Genomic DNA, 22124 nt, shown 5'->3' with positions numbered 1-22124 from the left:
AATTCGTGCACAGCATGTGGATGTCAGAAACGTCTTGGGTAGTACATTCTATGAGTACATTTGAAACATGGTTTATAGTATTTTAAGTGACATGCAGTGCTTGCTTCACAATGCTATTAATAAGCCTGTTCGTGTAACTTTTCGGTGAGACATCGACAAGCAGCCTTTGTCAACGAATAACTTGATTCTACCTCACTGACTTGTATGAAGTTATCGAACCTAAAATCCTCTTAACACAGACACTTCAAGCCACATCAATATTTATTTTACGTCTCTTCATCTGATGATTTTGATGGATCATCATCCGCAGATCTTTAGAAATGGGGCACTAGTAACAGTTATGGGTCTTCCATCTAGAGTCACGGTTCTTGGTTTTAAGATCTACAGAGAGTTGCTTCCTGATATGATGTAATGTCCGGTCAATGAATCTTCGTGGGCTCACTCATGTGCTGTGCTTGTATCGCCACACATTACTACATGTTTTACAGTCTTCGATATATTACTCATCCTCGTCGCTGCATGCGTTGGCTTGGTAAGTTGAAATCGTTTTCACAATCCACGGTTTTTCAATTGTAGCAGTAGTATAAATGGGCATAGCCTATGTGGTGATGATAATTGTTGTTCTAGCCACTGGCTGGCTGGCTGACTGAATGGTTCACAAGTTGTCAAAGGAACAACCTCATCTCACCTCTCATTCGCAGGACCTATGTCATGCCGTGTGAGTTGAAGCGTAGGTTCGTACTTCTTTATGGATCGCAGCGTGGACAAGCACAGTCTATCGCCGAGGAACTTTCTGATCAGGCATCAGAGCATGGATTAGTAGCTGAGTTGTTTTGTTTGAGTAAGAAAGAGAAGGTAACATTTTAAGCATATGTGTTTTGGTTGGATATACGGCATAGAAATGAATGGAGTGATTTGTAGTGAACTTAGATATAATCAGTCATTTTAATGCTGTGTTACTAATATCTTACTAAACAGATAATCCTATAATATTTAATTTCCCAGTACAACTTGGAGAAGGAAACTGCTCCAGTAGTTTTCATTGTTTCTACTACTGGAGATGGGGAGCCTCCAGACACTGCCTTGTCATTTGTGAAGACGATCAAGAATAAGAGTCTGCCTCGAGACTACTTTGCTCATCTTAACTATGCAATCTTAGGTAAGGTACCATGAAAATATGTATTTTTGCTCTTCTCATTGAATATGATGAATGTACGGTATGTGATTCTTCTTTTGTCCTATCTAGCTTTGGGAGACACAAATTATGCGAACTTCTGTAACTGTGGGAAGACCATTGATGGCCGTCTTCAGGAACTAGGAGCAAAGCATTTCTACTCCACAGGATATGCTGATGATGGTGTTGGGTATGCAGCCTGTTGTTGTCATTCTGTTGCCTTTAGACAATTGAATTTACCTTTTTTGATTATGATGGGGGTCTTATTTCATTTAATTCACTACAGACTAATTCTATAGCCATCAACTGAATTCGCACACCAATATGAATGTTAATAATTAATATAACATTATCTAGAAGAGTTATGTCCTAACTATATGTTGAAATCAGATGAGATTGCAACCACATTTTGTTTCGTGCCAGGCTTGAAATAGTCATTGATCCTTGGATTGAAGGAGTGTGGGAGGCAATCAAGAAGTCTGTAGCAGAGATGGCCACATCAGGACAACAGGACACTGGTTCTGCTCGGAGTTTGCACACCACTGATCTTACTGCTGCTGCTGCTGCTGCTAGCCAGGAGAGCACACAGGCATCTGGATTAGATGTAGGTGTAGCCTCGCTAACACTCAAGGACAAGCCAGCCCAGGCATCCGAGGGGCCAAAGGTGGAGACGGGAGAGCCTAAACCTGCTGTGCTGGAGGCGTCGTTGACACAGTCTATGCCGCCACTGTCAGAATCCGCGCTGAACGTGCCTTCTCTTCCCCCTCCATTCCTCAATGTGTCTCTGGAGGATGCACCTGCCCAGGAGGTAGTCTGTCTTTCTGTTGTAATCAGTGCTGGATGTCTAGACACTGTGCCTGTAGATATGTCTTGATGACATGAGCATTAATTACATATGTGCATTGTTGTGGTTGTGAACAGCTGTTCATTTGAATGTTTTTGTTCAGTATGAAGCATAACCATTTTTCATTTTCCATGTTAGGCGGCATTCACACCAAGAACGATAACGATAAGTATAACCATAACGATAAAAGTGTTCACACTGACCAACGATAAAAAGTCTCTCCTCATGTGAATGAATGTGATGGCTAAAATGTGATTGGCTATGATTGGCTGTTAGCTTTTTATCGTTCTCAAAATCGGTCTGTGAGTGATCCCCAACGTTATCATTGTTCATGTTGTTATGATTATAGTGTATGTGTGAACATCGTCGTTCATTTGAACAACAGCGATATTTGTTTAAAGTTATCGTTACTGGTGTGAATGGCCCTTTATTCTCGCAATCCCAGTATTCAGGATTCCAGAATCAAGAATTTGCATTGTTTTTTATTGAAGATGACATGCAGTAGAGTGTAGTGCACTGTTCTAGACTGATATGCAGTCTGATAAGACAGACTAGATTGATAAGACAGTCCTTCTCCTCTTATTCTACAGTTGTCTGGCCCAGTGTGTCAGGACCACCATCAACAAGTGTCCATTTCAAAGACAGTCCAGCTTACTCGGGACGATGCAGTCAAAGTAGCCCTCATGTTAGAGCTGGACATTTCAGTAAGTTATCATTACATCCCACAGATTTGTCAGATTTCAATTCTGTTTACACTATTTAAAAGCATGCAAAGAAATGGAGATGTAATGTAGCTCCGTTGTGTGTGCAGGGGAAGGACATGCCCTATCAGCCAGGAGACTCCTTCGACGTCTTGTGTCCCAATGATGCCAGCGAGGTGCTGACGCTCCTCCAGACACTGAGGCTGGAGCAGCAGAGCCATCACCGCGTTCAGCTGGAGCTCAGGAAAGACACCAAGAAGAAAGGTAACAATTCTGCACCCACCAGACCCAATGGGACCAGTCAATTCTCTAAGCATTGAAGTGCATATCTGCCCCCTCTTTTACTACTACCTCCTCTTCTACCACTTCTCCTTCTACGATACTTTGACTAGTACTTAATATGTACTGTAGTAGGTATTCCTATCCTCTAGTACTAGTATCGACAGATGCAGTGGCAATTCCTAGCTATAGTCTCCTCTACACTGAACCTTTAATGTTATTCTATTGCTTTAGCTGTAGCTCTGTACCATACATGTTGAAATGATTAAATGTAGTTTGCTGCATGTAGGTGTTGGAAACATAATGATTTGAGAAATGCAACAAAATGACAGTGAAAACTGTGAATGCAGTGCAAGTCAATGGAAGAGTGCAGTGTGGCTGCATTCAAGACAACTCAAATCCAAAAGAATCACACATAGCCCCTTTAAAAGATTGTTTGCAGTGTGACACATTATCATTTGTATTTGAGAGAGATTGAGTCTGTATTTACAGTGTGTTTTCAAGAATACACTAAACACAACTCACAGTGGAGAATTAAGCCTCTTGAAAAAGAAGATGCAGCACTGTGCAGACTCACAAGCCTACCAGCCTCGAGCTAACTTAAACAGACTGCTCCCCATTAGAATGTGCATGACCAGACAGGGAGAGAGTGGCCACTTATGAAAGGCACTTTCCTGGCTGAACTCACTGTCCTGTCATCTGAGGTGACTAGAGTGGAGGATTTGCACACTGCCAAGTCACCAAATCACAAAAGGAGTATGTCCACCTCCAGCTTTCCTCAGGTGTTTGGGCAAATGTTCTTTTTACTAAGCCTGAGGAAGGCCACCGGCCGGAACATGTATTAATCTTTTTCTGCAACATCATGTGACGGTGGACAGACCCTCTGTCTTCGTTCATTCACCTCAGATGGCATGAGTGAGGAAGTTCAGCCAGGATTCAAAATGCCTTTGGTATGATTCTGTGCTTATTTTTGCACCAGCACCTGTGTGTGGGATCCCTCACAGAGCTTTTATGTCGCTCTGCTAGTATCAGATCCCCTGGAGTTGAGCTTGTGTTCTCTGTCCCCACAGCTGCCCAGCTTCCCCCATACGTTCCAGTAGGCTGCACCCTGCTGTATCTGTTCACCTGGTGTTTGGAGATCAGGAGTGTTCCTAAGAAGGTATGATTTTGTTTAGAAATTACCATTGTTATAATGGCTCTCTCACTGCATCAAAATAGAACAGCGTGTCTGTAACTATGAACTTTGGCCAATGTGGATGTCCAAATATAAAATCAGTTTAGTTCTCAGAGTGTCCCACCATATTGCGTGTGCGTGTGCATGTGCGTGCGCATGCGTGTGCATGCGTGTGTGCGTGCACGTGCGTTAAAAAGAGAGATCCCTCTCATGAAGCCCTTGGAACTTATGAATGGTTTCCACCATAGATATATATAGGTATATATATGTCTATGGTTTCCACCCTGTTACAGTTTTTCCCAATTGCTAAAACACTAATCCCTATACCCCATATTTCCACATAACACCGTGTCCTAACTGCAAGCGACACGACCAAATGCGTGCGACAAAATCAATTCCATCCCTGTATTTTCAATTGGAATGTCCTGACTGAATGCGATGCGACCGAACGCGACAAGTTGCTTTGCTACGCGACTTCTTCAACCCTCTTTTGTCGCGCTGTCCGTTTCTATTTTAGTCGCGTCGCGCTGCCTTGACATTAACTTCTTCACGACGTAACAAAGGTTCATTAAAGAATGTTAACGCATACAATGTGGACACAAACTATCCGATAGTCGCGCAGTCGCTTACAATTAGGACACGGTGTAACACAATATGCATGTTTCTTAGAGTCTTTTTTGCAAAACTCTAAACACTTTCTCATGCAATAAAACACATTTTGCATTGTGATGCACTTGTGATGCATGATGATGGCAAGTGGCAAAAGTTAAACACAAAGAAAGCACAGATGTCATATGTTAACCATATGTCAAAATTGATCACATTACTGCCCCAGCCGTGGCACAACTGGCTGGGGCACCTGCACCGCACGCCGGCGACCCGGGTTCGATTCCCGCCCCGTGGTCCTTTCCGGATCCCACCCCGACTCTCTCACCCATTCGCTTCCTGTCTCTCTCTACTGTCCTGTAAACATTAAAGGCACAAAAGCCCAAAAATATACTTTAAAAAAAAAAAAAAAAAAAAATTGATCACATTACTTAATTCGGATTTTTCCATTTCTTTCCAACTTGACCGAAGTCATCCATACATTTGTGCAGACATCACAGCAGCACTATTGTCAAGCAGCATAGTGTATATTCTTCTTATTCGTTCGTAATGGAGGCTGATATTGTTATGCCAGTCTCTCTACTGTATTCAAAACTGCAGGTGTCAGTGTACAGCTTCATATAAATATTCATATAGATACATCGATATTATGAGACGCAGCTGCCATTGAAACTTTCGTTCTCGACAGTGAGTTTTTAAATTATTAATCTGCACACCTCAAGCATGCCTTGACTCTTTATAGACAAACCAAATGTAATGACTCCATTTTAATGTAGGCCATTTGCCATTCAGTTCAGCAAGTTTTGAAAATCAGACTGGTTTGTGTTCTTTCTGGATTTAAATGGCATTCAGAAGGTCAATGAAGAAGGTCTATGTTCAGCGTTTTCGAGGTGGTGGCTCAGTTCGGTTCTTTTTCAAATAAATCACGCCTCTTTCATAAGGAAGCCTTCATTTTGAACTTGTGCACTGTAGGTGTGATAGAGGCGGGAATGGGAGAATGCGTATACCTGACGTTTTGTCAGTATAGTTTGAGGGTTTGTGTTCACAGCTTTGAGAAAAGAATTGAAGGTTTCAAAAAAATGTGTTTTAGCAATTGTGAAGAACTGTAAGTCAGTGATGTGTTTAGGAGTTGTTGAGCGTGGATGTTTGGACGTCGGTATCCATGCCTCTGCTCCACCTGTATCCCCTTGGCCCCTGTGTCCCCCAGGCCTTCCTGAGGGCGCTAGTGGAGTGCACCGGCGCGGCCCCCGAGAAGAGACGCCTGCAGGAGCTGTGCAGCAAGCAGGGCGCGGCCGACTACAGCCGCTTCATCAGGGACACCAGCGTCTGTCTGCTGGACCTCCTGCTGGCCTTCCCATCATGCCACCCGCCCCTGAGCCTACTCATAGGTCAGTGAGATTACAGCGCCATCGTAGCCTGGCTAGCGCCTACCACTTCTCAAATGAGACGTGGTCTGGCAACCAGGCGTTCATTTTCTCGTATTTGAAAAAATGCCCAGATCCGTACATTGAGCGCCACGGATGTTTATCAAATGCGTCTGCATAGCTCATCATCGTCCTGCTTTCCCCCCTGTTCTGTGATTGGTCCCCTATCTCAGGCAAAAATTAGGGCGGTAGTTGCCAGACTGCCTTAGCAGCGTGAATGAAATCACTCCGCAAGGCAGGATCGAAACACCCAGGCTAGCACCATTGGCATCCAGTGTGAAAATAACACTCAGTGGAGCACATAGGGGCATGAAAGATATGGCTTTTTTTTCTTTCCTGTCCTTGAGAACTTGAGAGATGTTTTGGTAATGAAACTTGAGGTCAAACGAAACCCTGATACCCTCCTCAAAACAGATAACATGTTATCATAAATTAGATTGTAATTAAAAAAAAAGTGGGTCTTTAGTTAGAGACATTAATTCAGAGAGGAAATAATGTAACATTCGTTCTAGAAATATTACAGATGTTTAAAATGCAACATGTTGTCATACCACTAGGGGACAGTAAACATCCGGAAATGAAAGATTGAATTTGAAGGCTCAGAATCCAATGTACAGTAGGAGAATAACTTCTGTGTGTTTAAACACAATTATTGCCTTTTCTCGTATAACTCTGAATGTTCACAACGAGACCTCTAAAGGGTAAGCCTTGCATATTTTGCATGATAGGGTTTTTTTTGTATGTGTGTGCGGTCCTGAAAAATGCTGCGTTAAGAGCATCTCCAATGTCAAAGTTATTTTTGGGTCTGCCGAGCAGTGACCCTGACTGGGCTGAGCAGAGTGGAGGGTCAAGATGAAAATTGGCAATCAGTGTATTTCCCCAAATCTGCAAAATATGCAAAGCAGAGTCTGGTGGAGCAGCTGTCTCTAATAGCCCATAGCAGTTATGGACCCTGAGGGAAAGGTGCATTCCCGCACAAGTTCATCACATCGTGCACTCAGATGATTGATGCCGAGTCGACACTGATGCAGCCTGTGTCCCAGTTTATGCTTTCTATGCATGAAGACCTGTTCGCATGCTAACGTTAGCGGCAATGCTATGTAAATATCGGTAGATATTGTGAACACAATTAGGCAGTTGTTATAGAAACATTTGTGTTTTATTAATACACAGTCAGAAAGAGCTTTTGTGAAAAAATCTGGAGGTATTTGTATAGCTGAAAACATTTTGTTCATAGCCACACGATTTAAGCCAGAGAAATAAAAGTAATCCATTGAAAAGATGAAATAAAGAAGGGGAGTAGAGAGGGAAGCTTTAAAGATTCCAAAAAAAAATCGTTTGACTAAGAGTTTGAACACCTGTAAAATGAGTTTATTTTGTTGTCGAGCTTCTGTAAGAAGCAGTCTGCCATTTTAATGTCACTTTTTCGACAGCAATAAGACGAGCGCTTTATGACTGCGGTTCATGAGCTGCTTTATTCCGGCACGCTGCGCGCGGTGTCATCCTGCGTCTCTCCCTGTCTCCCTGTGCGCCCCCTCGCCGAGGCAGTGAAATTAATGGAGCTTGGTGTCGACTCCATGACTGACACTGAGGACATGTTCAGTGCATATGGATGGCCTGAGACTCCTTGTTTGCCTGGTCAGCACGCCATCTGCCACGGCGCAGGTTCCGTCCCTAAATCAAATGGAAGTGTCTTGATTGAATTCTCAAACGGCTTGAATGGCTCGTTGATCTTGATTAGTGGCATCGTTCTGTCTCTCGATCTCGCACTTTCTCTCTCTCTTGCTCTCTCTCAATCACTCACTCAGTGTGTCACTTACTCTCTCTCTCTCTTTCTCTCCCTATATCACATATACACACACACACACACACACACACACACACACACAAATACACACAGGTCTGTCACAATAGCTATTTTTGTTGAATGAGATTTTGACTTAAAAAATATTGTCTATCTTATGCTATTAATATAGCCTAATGTTAATGTAACCACATTTTAACTTTTAAGTTGGTTATTGTCATGTGTGTTTTTAGACAAAGTCAGAGCACAACATATGCTATTTTTGAACATGAAGTGGATACCTCTGAGAACTCTGGGGTCACATTTGAGGACCATGATAACTTTTGCAGATCTCGATTACATAATTATCGTGATGTGTGTGTATGTGTACACACACACACACACACACATACACTTCACTCATCTCTCTTACACATCTATATAGCGACAAAAAAGTTATACTGTACATTTTTATATAAATATTGTTGTAGAATTATGGAAAATAACTGACATGTTGGTGATATACAGACAACTGTATATCCTGACAAAAATGTCAACTCTCACCTTTTTCAGATACATGCTGTAAATAAGCGACATAACAGTTTGGCCAGTTCCTTCCCAGTTTGGAAGAGAAATGAGACACAGAGGGAGGTCGTGCACTCAGGTAGTGATAGAGGTAGGCTCTGTCCCTCTGGTGGGGGCATTTTAGAAACGGGGGATTTCAAAAGCTAGACTAGTGAATTAATGAGTGCCCAATACATTAGAAAGAGTGACGATAGCGAAGAAGAGAAATGGACTACTCGCTCTCAGAGGGAATTGAATACCACGTGAATGGTACGGAACTCCTACTCTTCATGAATATATGTATTTATTGGTGTATTAAGTGTGCCTAGTCTATTGTAACCTCTGTGTTGTGTGCTGTGTTTGTTTTTTTCCCTCTTCCTCATGCAGAACACTTGCCGAAGCTGCAGCCAAGGTCCTACTCAGCAGCGAGGTAAAATGTTACATTTGCTGCATCAACACTTTGTTTTCTAATGAAAAATCCCCCCTGAAGGCTTTTCCCTGCTGAGACTCATTTATATACCACAGTGTCTTGTGTTTATGGTCCACAATGCACTCCTGCAGAGGAAAAGATTTCATAGTTTCAGACTGTGATGCATATGTTGAGTGCTGGAAGCACACATTAACATAGCGAGCATGGAAATGACCAAGAGGTGGAGCAGGGCAGTTTAAATCTCCCCAGTATTCTTATTGGCCTACTGACCTTGGTTGCAATCTGTTCAATATGTAGAGTATGATGAACATATATGATTATCAGAGGCCATACATGCATTAGGACTTCTAAATTATTAATGGCATGGCCAGCAGGGGTCCCTAGAGAGCTGATGTTGCAGCTAGCAGACGATGTACCAAATAGAAAACTGACGTAAACTAACGGCATCTATTTGTACATAGAGATTTTATTACCAGAACAAACTGTGTGTATGTGGGTCCTAAAGGCCTACTGAATGTGATGAAATAATATGTTGTGCCATAAAATATCTGCTTAGCCTTAGGCTTCTTTCTCTATTTTGCATGTAACATGTGTTTATGTCTAGGAGAGACAACAAACCAGTACACACACACACACACACACACACACACACAGCGACCAGACCAGTTGGGAGTCCATGTGTTCCAGTCTCTTACTTGTAATGCATAGCAGGGAGTGTACAGTGATTGAACTCCAGGTTATAAAATGAATCAATTCTCATGAAAAAAAGTATTTGTATTCATGGGATTAATGAAGACAAAACATAAGCAAAAGTAACAGTTTGTGTTGGTCTCACTGCAACTGTCACTGCATAATTCATACCTATGGTTGACGGCAACGGAACATCTCTCTCATGCCTGCCCCCTCTCACCCTCTGTCTCAGCTCTGCCCAGAGGCATCCAGGCAAGCTGCACTTTGTGTTCAACATCGTAGAGTTCCCAGCATGCCCTGAGCGGCCGGCGGCCAGGAGAGGTGTGTGCACGGGCTGGCTGTCCAGCCTGGTCTCCGCCATTGTCCAGTCGGACAGCGCCGTGCAGGGTCCAGTAGAAACCACCGCTAGTGCCTCACTGCCTATGGTTAGTATGGGAAGCTGTACATCCACAGATGAGTCACAGGGCATCGCTGCTCACGAGGAGTAGAGAATCAGCACACTCTGCGCCTCTCCTGCAGCCTGGTTTTCTGAATGTGCTTTTGCTCCAGAGCTAGCTTGCTATTCGATACTTATTATTATTATTATTATTATTATTATTATTATTAACAGCAAGCAACCCTTGTCTAAGACCATTGTAGTGGTGCATCATTGGGGCAAACATTTTAACAGCATGCCTTTTCTGTTTATCTGTTTGTTTGTTTGTGTGTGTGTGTTACCCAAGATATACGTGGGTCTGCGCCCAGGTAACGCTTTCCGCCTGCCCTCTGACCTCTCCGTTCCCATGGTAATGGTGGGTCCTGGCACAGGCGTGGCTCCCTTCATCGGCTTCCTCCAGCAAAGGTGAGGCTGCAAGGGCAGACTGGTGTCAATCACCATCATAATAAAGCTTGGTACAGACTTTTATTATTCTGTTGATAAAAGATGTGTTATTAAAACAAAGACATGATATGCAGTAATAATAATGATATTCTAAATATAAGTATATAAAGAAGGTTATATTGATTAATAGAGGAATTTGGAAACAATAAAAGTTTTTTTCTGAACTTCTGACTTCCATGGGAGAACAGTGCAAAAAGTTAGAAAGTCCTGAAACTCCGATTTATCATAATGTCTCCGAGTGTGTTGTTCGCGTCTCTGACATTCCAAGTCCGTGCAGGTATGGAAATGCCCTTTGAAGCCTCGCTTCTTGATTACGACTGTTCCAAGCCATTACGAGGCGAAGCGAGCAAGCGAACGAGTGGGGTTGAGGGAGCGCGATCGATTTGACTGGGAGGAGGAAAAAAGGGGCGGGGGGGGGCAAAGCCAGCACGAGAGAGCGAGAGAGCGAGAGAGCGACGCGGCCGCTGTTTTTCACGAGCGCAAATCATAAATCATGCGAGTTAAATGCCGGGGAGGCAGAAATGCGCTATTGACCGGCCGCCTCCCACATCATCAGCGCAACCTGCCAGAGCTCCCACAGACCCCTGCATCAGATTGGCCGGGGGTGGAGGAGTGTGTGTGTGTGTGTGTGTGTGTGTGTGTGTGTGTGTGTGTGTGTGTGTGTGTGTGTGTGTGTGCGTGTGCGCATGCGAACGAGGCGGAGGAGCTATTCACTGAGGCCCCTGTCAAATTTGAGAGGATGATTCAGAGGCCCAGGGCCAGAGGCACAGGAGCTCACGGCAGGCTGGGGCAGCCGCATATGAATGAAGCTGTCCGCCCGCAGACACACATGTCCATCTGGATGACGGGCAGTGGACACGCCACAGAGACGGGAGGGGGGGGGGGTGGGGGGGGGGGGGGGGGTGGAGGGGGGGGGGAGGGGGGGGGGGTGTTGTGATCCACGTACTGTACCTCTTGTACCGCCCTCTACCTTGGAGAGAAGGAAAGGAGTGGAGAAAAGAGAGAGAACATGAATCAGAAAGAGGGGGAGAGAGAGAGAGATAGGTGATGGGGTAAAAGGGAGAAAGAGAAGAGAGGAGCTGACAGAGCAACAGAAAGCAGAAAAAGACTGAAGCAGAAAAACAACAACACCACTCACGACACACTCATTCTTTCTTCTATCACTTTCTCTCAAACACACACACCATGAGCACTCTCTTTCTCTCAATCACTCTCTCTCAATCACGCTCTCTGCATCTGTCTCTCTCGCTTACACACACTCTCACACACACACACACACACACACACACACACACAACACACACACACAGAAGACACCACAGATGGTGCCATGGTACTAATCAGTGGAGCTTGTGTCAAACCTGAATGGCGAGTTGATGTAGATGAATGTCTGTGGCTCTATATGGATTGGGGGGGCAGAGAAGAAGTGCAGCACAGAGCAATGAAGAGAGATGTGTGTGTGTGTGTGTGTGTGTGTGTGTGTGTGTGTGTGTGTGTGTGTGTGTGTGTGTGTGTGTGTGTGTGTGTGTTGTGTGTGTGTGTTGTGTGTGTGGGTGTGTGTGTGTGTGTGTGTGTGTGTGTGTGTGTGTGTGGTGTGTGTGTGCTCTCTCGGTGTGTGTGTGTGTGTGTGTGTGTGTGTGTGTGTGTGTGTGTGTGTGTGTGTGTGTGTGTGTGTGTGTGTGTGTGTGTGTGTGTGTGTGTGTGTGTGTGTGTGTGTGAGAGAGAGAGAGAGCACACCTGTGTGCTGTGACAGCCCTGATGAATGGGCGACGTCAGGCGCTGACAAAGTTGCGTGGCGCCGCTGCAGCCTCCACACTGTCAAGGTCGTGGCAGCGCTCCGCCAATCGCTGGCGCATCGTCCCGTCCGTCGGCCGGCGGCACTGGAAGCCGGTTTTAATCACAGCGGCTCCACCTCCTTCTCCTCTCCGCCCCGCGCCGGACAGCAACACAACAACACGGTCACTCGTCACGCCGAGCACCGCGGCTCTGGAATCCCTCTCAGCCGCCTCCGTTTCCCCCCACTGTGTTTGCGAGACCTCCGCGGCCCTTAAGGTGTAATTGAATTGCGGCCGTTGTTGTATTGTATGGCGCTTTACAATGAGTGATGGTTGTTTTGCGGTCTGGGGGGGGAAACCTGCTTTATGAGTCTTGCTCCACCTCTTGTGATTGTAATGGATGCCCACTTTGCCCAGTTCAAACGAATAACAGTCCACCACGTCAGTGTGCCGCATACATTCCAGAGCTACATATTCATTCATCCATCAGCTTGCACTAAGCCCCAGCACTACCACTGTAGCCACAGAAAGAGTATCGCTCTCGTACCTCAGCGTTCGAGTGTGTCTTCTTGGACGATAGAAAAAACATTTTGAAGTTGTTTATTTCTCAAAAGCAGGCCACTAGCCCCCCAGAGGGCTTAGGAGGAGTGTTCCAGGCCGAAAGCCCGCCGCTCCCACCCCTTGTGTGTCCTAGCTGGCTGCAGCTCAGCAGCGTCTCGCTGGGGCGCAGCGTCTCGTATGTAGGAGGTGCAGATGGGCCTTCAGCTTGAGATTCTGCCAGCGATGCCATCATGGCCGCCGCCTCCTGTGTGCTGTTTTTTTTTTATCAGACTGGTTAACGATCACAATCGCGGTTCTGTCAGCAGGACGCTGTGGCGGAGGTCACGCGGAAATGAATGATTTCTTTCAGGGAGCACACAGCGAGAGACCTTCAGGCAGGTCAGTGAGTCAGTCAGTACCTACCCACCTACCTGCCCACATGCACAGCTGCCCCGAAGAGAGGAAACCGTAAGAAAAGACGGAAACTCGAGAGGGAAAGATTGTTAAAGGCCACCAACAATGAACCAGTTCTGTCACACGCAAGCGTTTCAAGGTTGAAGATGATGGAAAAGTCAGTCACAGCTCACTCGCTTGCTTGCTCCAGCTTGCCTAGATCAATAATGGCATATAGAAACCACCTCACAGGTTATCACCTATCTTATAACGTGCTACATAAGTGTAGCCATGCAGTATTTTTCAGTACTCCGTTGCAGTGTATCAGTGCTCTGAAGGTGCACAGTGTACGCGTTCCCGGGATGGCACTGACGGGTGATGCCATGTGTGGTGAGGCATCCTCATTCCAAGCCAAACCCAGGACGGAGGGAGAGGATCGATGGCGAGGCGATTCCTTTCCAGTGCTGCCATTCTGTGGAAGGGTTCACTGTTTGTTTACCTGTCAGAGGAGGCACAGAACACATCCAGCCAAGAGGCAAGGTCTTATCCTGGCCAAACAGGACCTATGCTTGAGCCCTCTGCCTGTGTGTGTGTGTGTGTGTGTGTGTGTGTGTGTGTGTGTGTGTGTGTGTGTGTGTGTGTGTGTGTGTGTGTGTGTGTGTGTGTGTGTGTGTGTGTGTGTGTGTGTGTGTGTGTGTGTGTGTGTGTGTGTGTGTGTGTGTGTGTGTGTGTGTGTGTGTGTGTGTGTGTGTGTGTGTGTGTGTGTGTGTGTGTGTGTGTTGAAAGGGTTGTATTTTACAGGGAGCAGCTGGCTCCAAGCTATTTGTATTCAGTATGGAGTCGCTTTTGGTGTGTGTGTGTGTGTGTGTGTGTGCGCGCACATATACGGTATGTGTGCGCCTCAGTGGGTGGTATAGCAAAATGGAATCCAGGTTTTTCATATTGGTATTGATCCCTTCGGGGCTAAAGCCCACCGAAGCTAGTTTATTGAAGGCCATTTCCAGATTGGATGCTAGGCGTCCAGATGCTAATCGTGCTGCTATGGGCAGAGCCAGTGTCAGACACGAGCAGCCGATGCCAGAGCCGGTAGAGCACCGCTCAGATCATGCTTTTTGAACCGCTCTTTTGTGTTGTCAGCTCTGTGTTCACTGTCAGAGGGATTTCACATGTAGGGAATGGGATGTGACGCATAGACCTTAGCCAATAAGACAGACACTGTGGGATACTCGGTCCAGATCTCTCCAGGAGCTGTCCAGAGACTGTATGGAAAGCGATGGAATGCTAAATGCTAAAGGCACATCAATGGAGTGCCCTTTTTTTCTCTCTGGTAATCAGAGGCTTATGCCGATTCCCAAAAGCTAAAGGGAAACTGTCAGACAGCCTAAAATAGACGCTGCATGGATTTCACATAGGAACTGTAAGGGAGAGAAACCACTACAGACTATCTAGAGGAATAGTAGAAAGATGAATCATATTCAAACAAAGATTATAACCTGGATTATCAATACTCCCAATTCTATTTCGATTCAATTCTCTCTCCATCTCTCTGGTGAATTAACAGCTGATTGTGATGTGTCGTGCATGATATATCCAGGGATCGAGACAACAGATTGCAAACACCAGACTAGTTGCTGTGAGTCCTTGGTGGTCACTGTGTATGTGTGTGTGTGTGTGTGTGTGTGTGTGGTGCAGAGTGCTGTGTGTGTGTGTGTGTGTGTGTGTGTGTGTGTGTGTGTGTGTTTGTGTGTGTGTGTGTGTGTGTGTGTGTGAGTATCGGATGAGTATCAGGCCTGTTTGTGTGTGTATGTGTGAGAGTGATGTAGAGTGGTGTGTGTGTGAGAGTGTGTCGTGGCTCGTCAATATGCTAATTGCAATTAGGGAGAGCAATCTGTGCTCTCATCAAACCGGATTAGTATGGGCTTCTGTCAGACCCCTATCAGACACACACTCTCAGAGGCCAGTTATTATTGGTGTCCATGATTAGAGGAACGCTCCTCCGCCTTTTGTTCCCGGGTGGAAGGAAATCTCTGGGATTTGATTTAACTTTGCTGACGCTCCACTTTGAATCTAGCGTCTCATGGAGGAGATTTGGAACAAGAAGTGTCAGGCTTTGGCTGGCTGTGTGTGTGTGTATGTGTGTGTATGTGTGTGTCTGTGTGTGTCTGTGTGTGTGTGTGTGTGTGTTTCTGTGTGTGTGTCTGTGAGTGACAGTCTGAGTGATTGAGGTGAGAGAGAGACTCTGATGTTGCGGCCGGTGCAAACTCATTCCAGGGTCAGAGGTCGGCGTGTACCAATAGCATATCGGGTCAGTCCCGTCCTGCCCCCTGATCAGAGCCGAGCTGGCACCTCAAACAGGTGCGTCATTCCGATAGTGGACAGCACTCCGCCCGCCCCCACGTCCACTCCGAGATCTGGGATCCCCGCCAGGCTCGCCCACCGCATGGGAAATCACCTTAATTGAATCCGTCCACACAGACTTTAGGTGTGGAGCTCGCCTGGTGAAAGTATTGCACAGTTTTCCTAAGTTTGCCGGGGAAAGTAATCAAGTATAATCTCCAGAGTGTGAGCATCCACACTGCAGGCCGTCGCTGTACGTTTTGGTGCATTCGTGAATTACCATACTGCTTTTCACTGTTAAAATAGCTTTTTTCTAGTGATATGCGTTTCAAATCATTTGGGGAAAGACTGCTGCTGTCAGGAAAATATTTCTATGCATCCTGCTGTGTGTGTGTGTGTGTGTGTGTGTGTCCTCATTTCATTTACCTGTCCATTTGTCCTGTCTTTTCAGGGAGAAGGAGAGGGTGAATAATCCAGACGGTTGTTTTGGGGAAACATGGCTGTTCTTTGGCTGCCGCCACAAAGATCGAGACTTTCTGTTCAGGTTTGTGTATTCAACACACACACACACACACACACACACACACACACACACACACACACACACACACACACACACACACACACACACACAAATGAATTGCATATGATCACTTTGTTCTCTGGACACAGTGGACCTCCCTGAGTGTAGATGACAAGCAGCAGCAGGCCGTGCTGGTGGCGTTCCCTCATGTGGGAAGCATGTAGAGGGGCCTCCTGGAGCACGCTGGGCCCCCTGGCCCCCTGGCCCCCTCACACTGCCCTGGCCCCTCTCATAGCACCGGCCCCTCTCACTGCCCCGGCCCGTCCTTGAAGCTGATGATGGAGATGGCCATGAGATTAAAGCGCTCCCCTCGGAGAACGTGGCACACACACACATACTCACACACATGAAACAAGCACTCGCACATACACACACACACACACACACACACACACACACTCATAAAACAAGCATACACACACACACACACACACACACACAAAATAAGACATTACATGCGGTGATGTGGTGCTGGGCGGCCGTGTGGGCCCTGGGCCCATAACTCACGCCGGCGCAGGACTGAGTAATGACACGACTACACGGGCAGTGGGGCAGGAGGGGCGGGTGGGGCGGGGGCCGTGCGCTACACGCTAATCCACCGACACCAGCAAGTCATCATCCGCACGCCTCATGACTCAAGGCCAGGTCCCAGGCCCACTGCCACAGCTGCTCGCCCCGACCAAGCGCGCGGAGGGAAGGAGGACATGTTTGGGGCTGGGGGGTGTCTTTATTGGGTTGGGGGTTGAGCTCCCTTGACACGAGAGCTGCTTACTTTGTTTGATGGTGTTTTTTTTCTCTGTCTTGGATTTTTGGTCTTATGTAGTTTATACTAGAAGATAGGTTTTTTTGTCTTTTTTTCATGCTAGAAAAGTGCTAGTGCATGCTAGTTTTCTTCACTGTGTGTGTGTGTGTGTGTGTGTGTGTGTGTGTGTGTGTGTGTGTGTGTGTGTGTGTGTGTTGGGGTGGTGGGCAGAGAAGGACTGCCTTGTATCTACAGCACACAGGCTTAAAAGAGGAATGCAAGAACATTTTAGTCTTTGATGTTAAGAGAGAAAAACAGTCCGCCCATTTTTTGACGGGCAAAATTCTTCACTGACAGCCAACCCGGGTAGACAACAGGTCATAATTCCTAATCAGACTCAACACTTAACATATGTGTGTGTGATGTTGGGGGAGGGCGTGTGTGTGTGTGTGTGTGTGTAGAGGGGAGATCCATCTACTTTGTGTCAGTAAAACACAAACAGACATCCAAAGCCTTTCTGCTGCCAGATCGTCTTTGCGGCTCCGTGTACAGATGGATGGGTGGGGCACCTGAAGGAGAGGAACGGGAGCTTTGGGGAGCCGCAGCAGAGTGCAGCCATTTGGTCACGGAGTGCTGCGGATCACTTGATGGTGGTTTTGTTTGTGAATACCCAGCCGTAAATACCCGTACCGTTTGAGCCCAGCGCTGAACAGGGAGCTCAAGAGGAGGCTGGGCACCTCAAGTCATATACATAGTAAACTTTCATTTGAATGATTAGCCCTGAACGGCATGAGACAACAGAAGCAGGTGTGTGTGTGTGTGTGTGTGTGTGTGTGTGTGTGTGTGTGTGTGTGTGTGTGTGTGTGTGTGTGTGTGTGTGTGTGTGTGTGTGTGTGTGTGTGTGTGTGTGTGTGTGTGTGTGTGTGTGTGTGTGTGTGTGTGTGTGTGTGTGTGTGTGTGTGTGTGTGTGTGTGTGTGTGTGTGTGTGTGTGTGTGTGTGTGTGTGTGTGTGTGTGTGTTCGTTTGTGTGTGTGTGTGTGCCCCCCAAACTCATAAACAGTTCTGTAATTGAAACTCACAAACACCACTTTGCTTCAGCTCAGCTTGATTACTTCTGCAAGCTTCAGTAGGAACAGAGAGTGAGCGAATGCTCCTTCGCCAAAAGCTTGGCAACCGCTCCTCTCGCTCCCAGACCACTGGCTCAACTAAAAAAAGAGTGGATGATGCATTGTGAAGAGATGAGCCAAGTGAGTCATTTAACCTTGCCCTCTAAATCTATACTGCTTTGTCATCTGAGATGAACAAAGATATGCCAGCTATGGCTATTCATGTCAAACTTAATACAAAACCCTTTTTTGTAAACCTGCATCAAAGAATGCTCTTCCTTATGGTGTGTGGAAAGTTAGACTTTAAAAATGCTGTGTTCTGTTGTGTGTTTGTTTGTTGTGTGTCATAAATATTAAGAGTGACTGTGTGTCTGTGGTATTAATATTGACAAATTAAATTAAACTATTTAGCATGTAGTCAGCAACTTTTGTACAAGCTATGTCTCTCAAATATGATGTTAACCTATCTACAGTATAATTGAATTTAAGCATGGGTGTATTTCTTGGTGTCCGTGGGCAGTCAGTCAACACATACTGTGTGACGACACAAAAAGAATATGAAGAGTATAGAGTAAGAATATAAGAGAATATGCCTTAGAATGAGTAAGGACCCAAAATGCTTCTTTGCGGTAACCCAGTAACACACACACACACACACACACACACACACACAGGACAGTAAGTCACCTTGACCTCAGAATCCTCAGCTCTCCATCCCCATTGTTTGTAAGACAATAGGCTGCTGTTTGCTGCTCTCTCCTCAGAGAGGAGCTGGAGCGGTTTGTGGCCAGCGGCACCCTGACCCACCTGAAAGTCAGCTTCTCCAGAGACGCCGCCGAGGGGGGTCAGTCCCAGTCCAGCCCCAGATATGTCCAGCACAACCTGCTCCTTCACGCCAAAGAGGTCGCCAGCATCCTTCTCAAAGAGAAGGGCTACTTCTATGTCTGCGGGTGAGTCAGCCAGGACCAATTGAGGGAATGTACTAAAGAGCTCTGGTGATTAGGCCTGCAGCATCACTGTCCCTGATGCTGTTTCCTTTTCAATTTCCACTGTTGTTGTGAGTTGAGGGATTTTGATTATGTATGTCGGCTAGGTAGCCATCTCAAAGTAATTTCCGGCCCCGGGGTTTGGCTTTGTTCAAGCACTGTTGACATTGATTCTTGCCAGAGCTTAAGCTGATGTGTGTAAAGTGAGTGACTGTGCCTATTGTGACAATCCCTGAATACACCGGAGTCGATTATCCAAGGGGCTTGTATTGAAGCAAAAATCTCAGTTCACTGAAGATCCACTACTGTAGGGCTTTACCCCTACCTAAAGTGTGTGTGTGTGTGTGTGCGTGTGTGCGCGTGTCGTCTTGTCTTGCAGGGATGCTAAAAACATGGCCAAAGATGTCAACGACGCCCTGGTAGACATGATCGTGGCCGAGACGCAGGTGGACAAACTGGAGGCCATGAAGACTCTAGCCGCTCTGAGGGAGGAGAAGCGTTACCTGCAGGACATATGGACCTGAGCCGCGTCCAGGGGGGGCCGTGTCCAGAGACACCCCCCCACGGTGCTGACCTAAGACTGCCTGCACGGATGAGCAGTTTTAAAGAGGCCAGATGTCAGTCACTGTCTCCTCTCCTCACCTCCTGCCTTTTCAAAGACTGCACATACTGTAGGACTTAGACAGATGCATCAGTTGAGCGGTTTGAAATAATGATCTCCAGCAAACTGGACTCGAAACTTGAAGAATTTTACTCAAGAATGTGTTTGTGCCAGGAGCCATGTGCATGTGCATATCGCACACAGGTACGCACACACACACACACACACACACACACACACACACACACACACACACACACACACACACACACACAAACTTGTGCCTTGCATCCATAAACTGTAATGTATGACACAGCAGTCGTGGTGAGGAGACTATTCTCCAGGCCAGAGGCTTCAGTGTGGAAGTGAAAAGGACATTGGTATTGATTAGTAGGCTACAGTTGATACAGTATGTCACTGCCTCACATGCAATATATAATGTCCTCACCAGTAAACTAAATCATGGCAGGCCATCACAGTTAAGCGAAGTATTTGCAGAATATCTGTGCAATAAACGCCCCAAAATCTCTAATAAACTGTACCTTTCAACAGGCAGGCTGTGAAGAATTTCTTCATGTGTCAAAGAATGTTAATAAGGGAAAAAAAACATCTCAAATGGCAGAATTGGTAGATTTGTGTTTCTCCCTCCCTCCTCATATGAGGTTTTGACATCTCGTGGTGTAGGCCTACTCCAGAGGTGGAGGATTCTGGTTCTATCTTGACGGTGCTTTTCGTGTTCATTTCACAGTGTCAAGAATCCACATGAAACACGACATAAATCTATTTATTCCCTAAAAATGCGGCCCCTTCTTAGGCGAATAATTTCCTCATCTGTCATTTCCTTTTTCCTGTTTCTTCAGAGTGCTACTTTTGCTTCTTTACTTGCCGTCCATCAGAGCATTGATCTCCGAGATGTGTTGGTTGTGGTGTTTGTTTGGTGCTGCTGTCTATATTTGAACTGAAAGCAAAATTAAGTTCAAACACTCGACTTCGGCTTTGATTAAATCAATCTTTTGATAGAGCTTTGATATGTGCAATTAATGGTGCAGGGGATCGTAAATCCCACTTCATTCACACAACACACCAGAAACGAGCCGTCATCCAAAAAGGCCTCTCGGCTGCTCTGAATGCAGAACAATACTCGTCGGCTCTGCATGCAGACGACTGCTCAGCCCGCCGGTTCACACGTCCACCAGCGGTGTCTAGCCGGGCGCGGAGCACGTTGAAAGGGCCCTCGACGGGGGGATGATTCACTGCGACAGCTTTTCAGTGGGTCAGAGCCGTAATGAGAGGTGTTCATCATGAACAAATAAGCATCTAATCCCTAACCCCCGCAGAGGCAAGCGAGTTCACCAGCGCAGGTCTGCGGCATGCTACTCATATCACTGCCATGTTACAACCCCCATTAGCATCGTGAGGGACAGGAGGGGTGCTAGAGTTTTTTGTTTTTTTTCTACTCTGTCAGCCCGCTCTAACAAGATGTTTTCTCATTATGTTAATTAAGGACATCCGTTTGACACAACACATTGTTTTCGGTTGAATAATTGAAATGGAAATAAAACTTGACTGCACTAAAGTGATGCATTGGGCATTGTAAACGTATACATCTTTGTATAGGTGTACTATGTCTAATATGTCTTACTGCATATAATACATATGCATATGAATATTATATATATCTGAAATGTGTGGTTTTTAGTAGCAGGTACTTTTATCCAAAGTGGAATGGACTTAATTCCACAGTCAGCAATTGTCAGGCACCAACGCCACTTTATAAAAATGTCTACCTGCATAACTGTCATGGCAGACACACCATAGGAAGATTGATTGAAATAAATGATGTTTCCATTTTTTAATTCATTCATTTGTTCAAGGTGACTGTTGTTTCTGTTATCATAGACACACAGATACTCTAATGAGACCGTTGAAGGAGGATCACTTGAATATAATAGTAATAATGCCCCAGACTGAATGATGTGGTCAAGGCTGGACAAATGTCATACTTCATATAAAAAATTGAACATCTTTCTTACCAATCAAGCCTTTTGTGTACCATCCAAGCTTGCACAGGAGACCACAGGAGCCAAGTCTGATAAGGAAGAAAATCTTCCGCTTATAAATTATTCAGCAACAAATAAATATATTGTACTGATTGCAGCTACAATAAGCCCACAGTCAGCACAAGCCCTGCAATGAAACCTGACCTGTGACCAATATATGCTGGGACCCACAAAAAAACACAACCATAAGAAATGGCTGCCCACTCAAGCCTTGCCTTGGTAGACAGATATAAAACCCCATTTTTATCACATAAGATGGAGCAAGCGGTGGGTAGGGATAGGCACCAGTGCCTGAGGCATCCACACTCAGAACCACAGAACTTGCCACGATAAATTACAATAGCGGTTATGAAAGGATTGCCAGTCGCAAGTAACATTCGGAAATGCCCTCTCCTTTTACGTTCTACATTACAATTGCCCACTTTTTTATTCTCCCTGTGAGTGCTGGGCCC

At 45.9% G+C, this 22124-nt stretch overlaps 1 protein-coding gene across 1 annotated transcript; it reads left to right on the top strand.

Moving 5' to 3' along the window:
- The first annotated feature begins 80 nt into the window (after positions 1 to 80).
- Positions 81 to 21472, top strand: mtrr (5-methyltetrahydrofolate-homocysteine methyltransferase reductase). The gene is made up of 15 exons (XM_062521236.1): positions 81 to 532; positions 702 to 855; positions 1006 to 1159; positions 1247 to 1364; positions 1598 to 1982; positions 2609 to 2722; positions 2830 to 2983; positions 4069 to 4157; positions 5986 to 6166; positions 8937 to 8979; positions 9902 to 10094; positions 10392 to 10510; positions 16046 to 16138; positions 18790 to 18975; positions 19391 to 21472. The coding sequence occupies exons 1-15, from the start codon at positions 423 to 425 to the stop codon at positions 19533 to 19535; spliced, it is 2238 nt and encodes a 745-aa protein (XP_062377220.1). The 5' UTR covers positions 81 to 422; the 3' UTR covers positions 19536 to 21472.
- Positions 21473 to 22124: the final 652 nt, after the last annotated feature.

The sequence above is a fragment of the Sardina pilchardus genome, chromosome 19 (assembly GCF_963854185.1).
Source record: "Sardina pilchardus chromosome 19, fSarPil1.1, whole genome shotgun sequence".
NCBI classification, from domain to species: domain Eukaryota; kingdom Metazoa; phylum Chordata; class Actinopteri; order Clupeiformes; family Clupeidae; genus Sardina; species Sardina pilchardus.
This window is presented reverse-complemented; position numbering and strand designations above follow the sequence as displayed.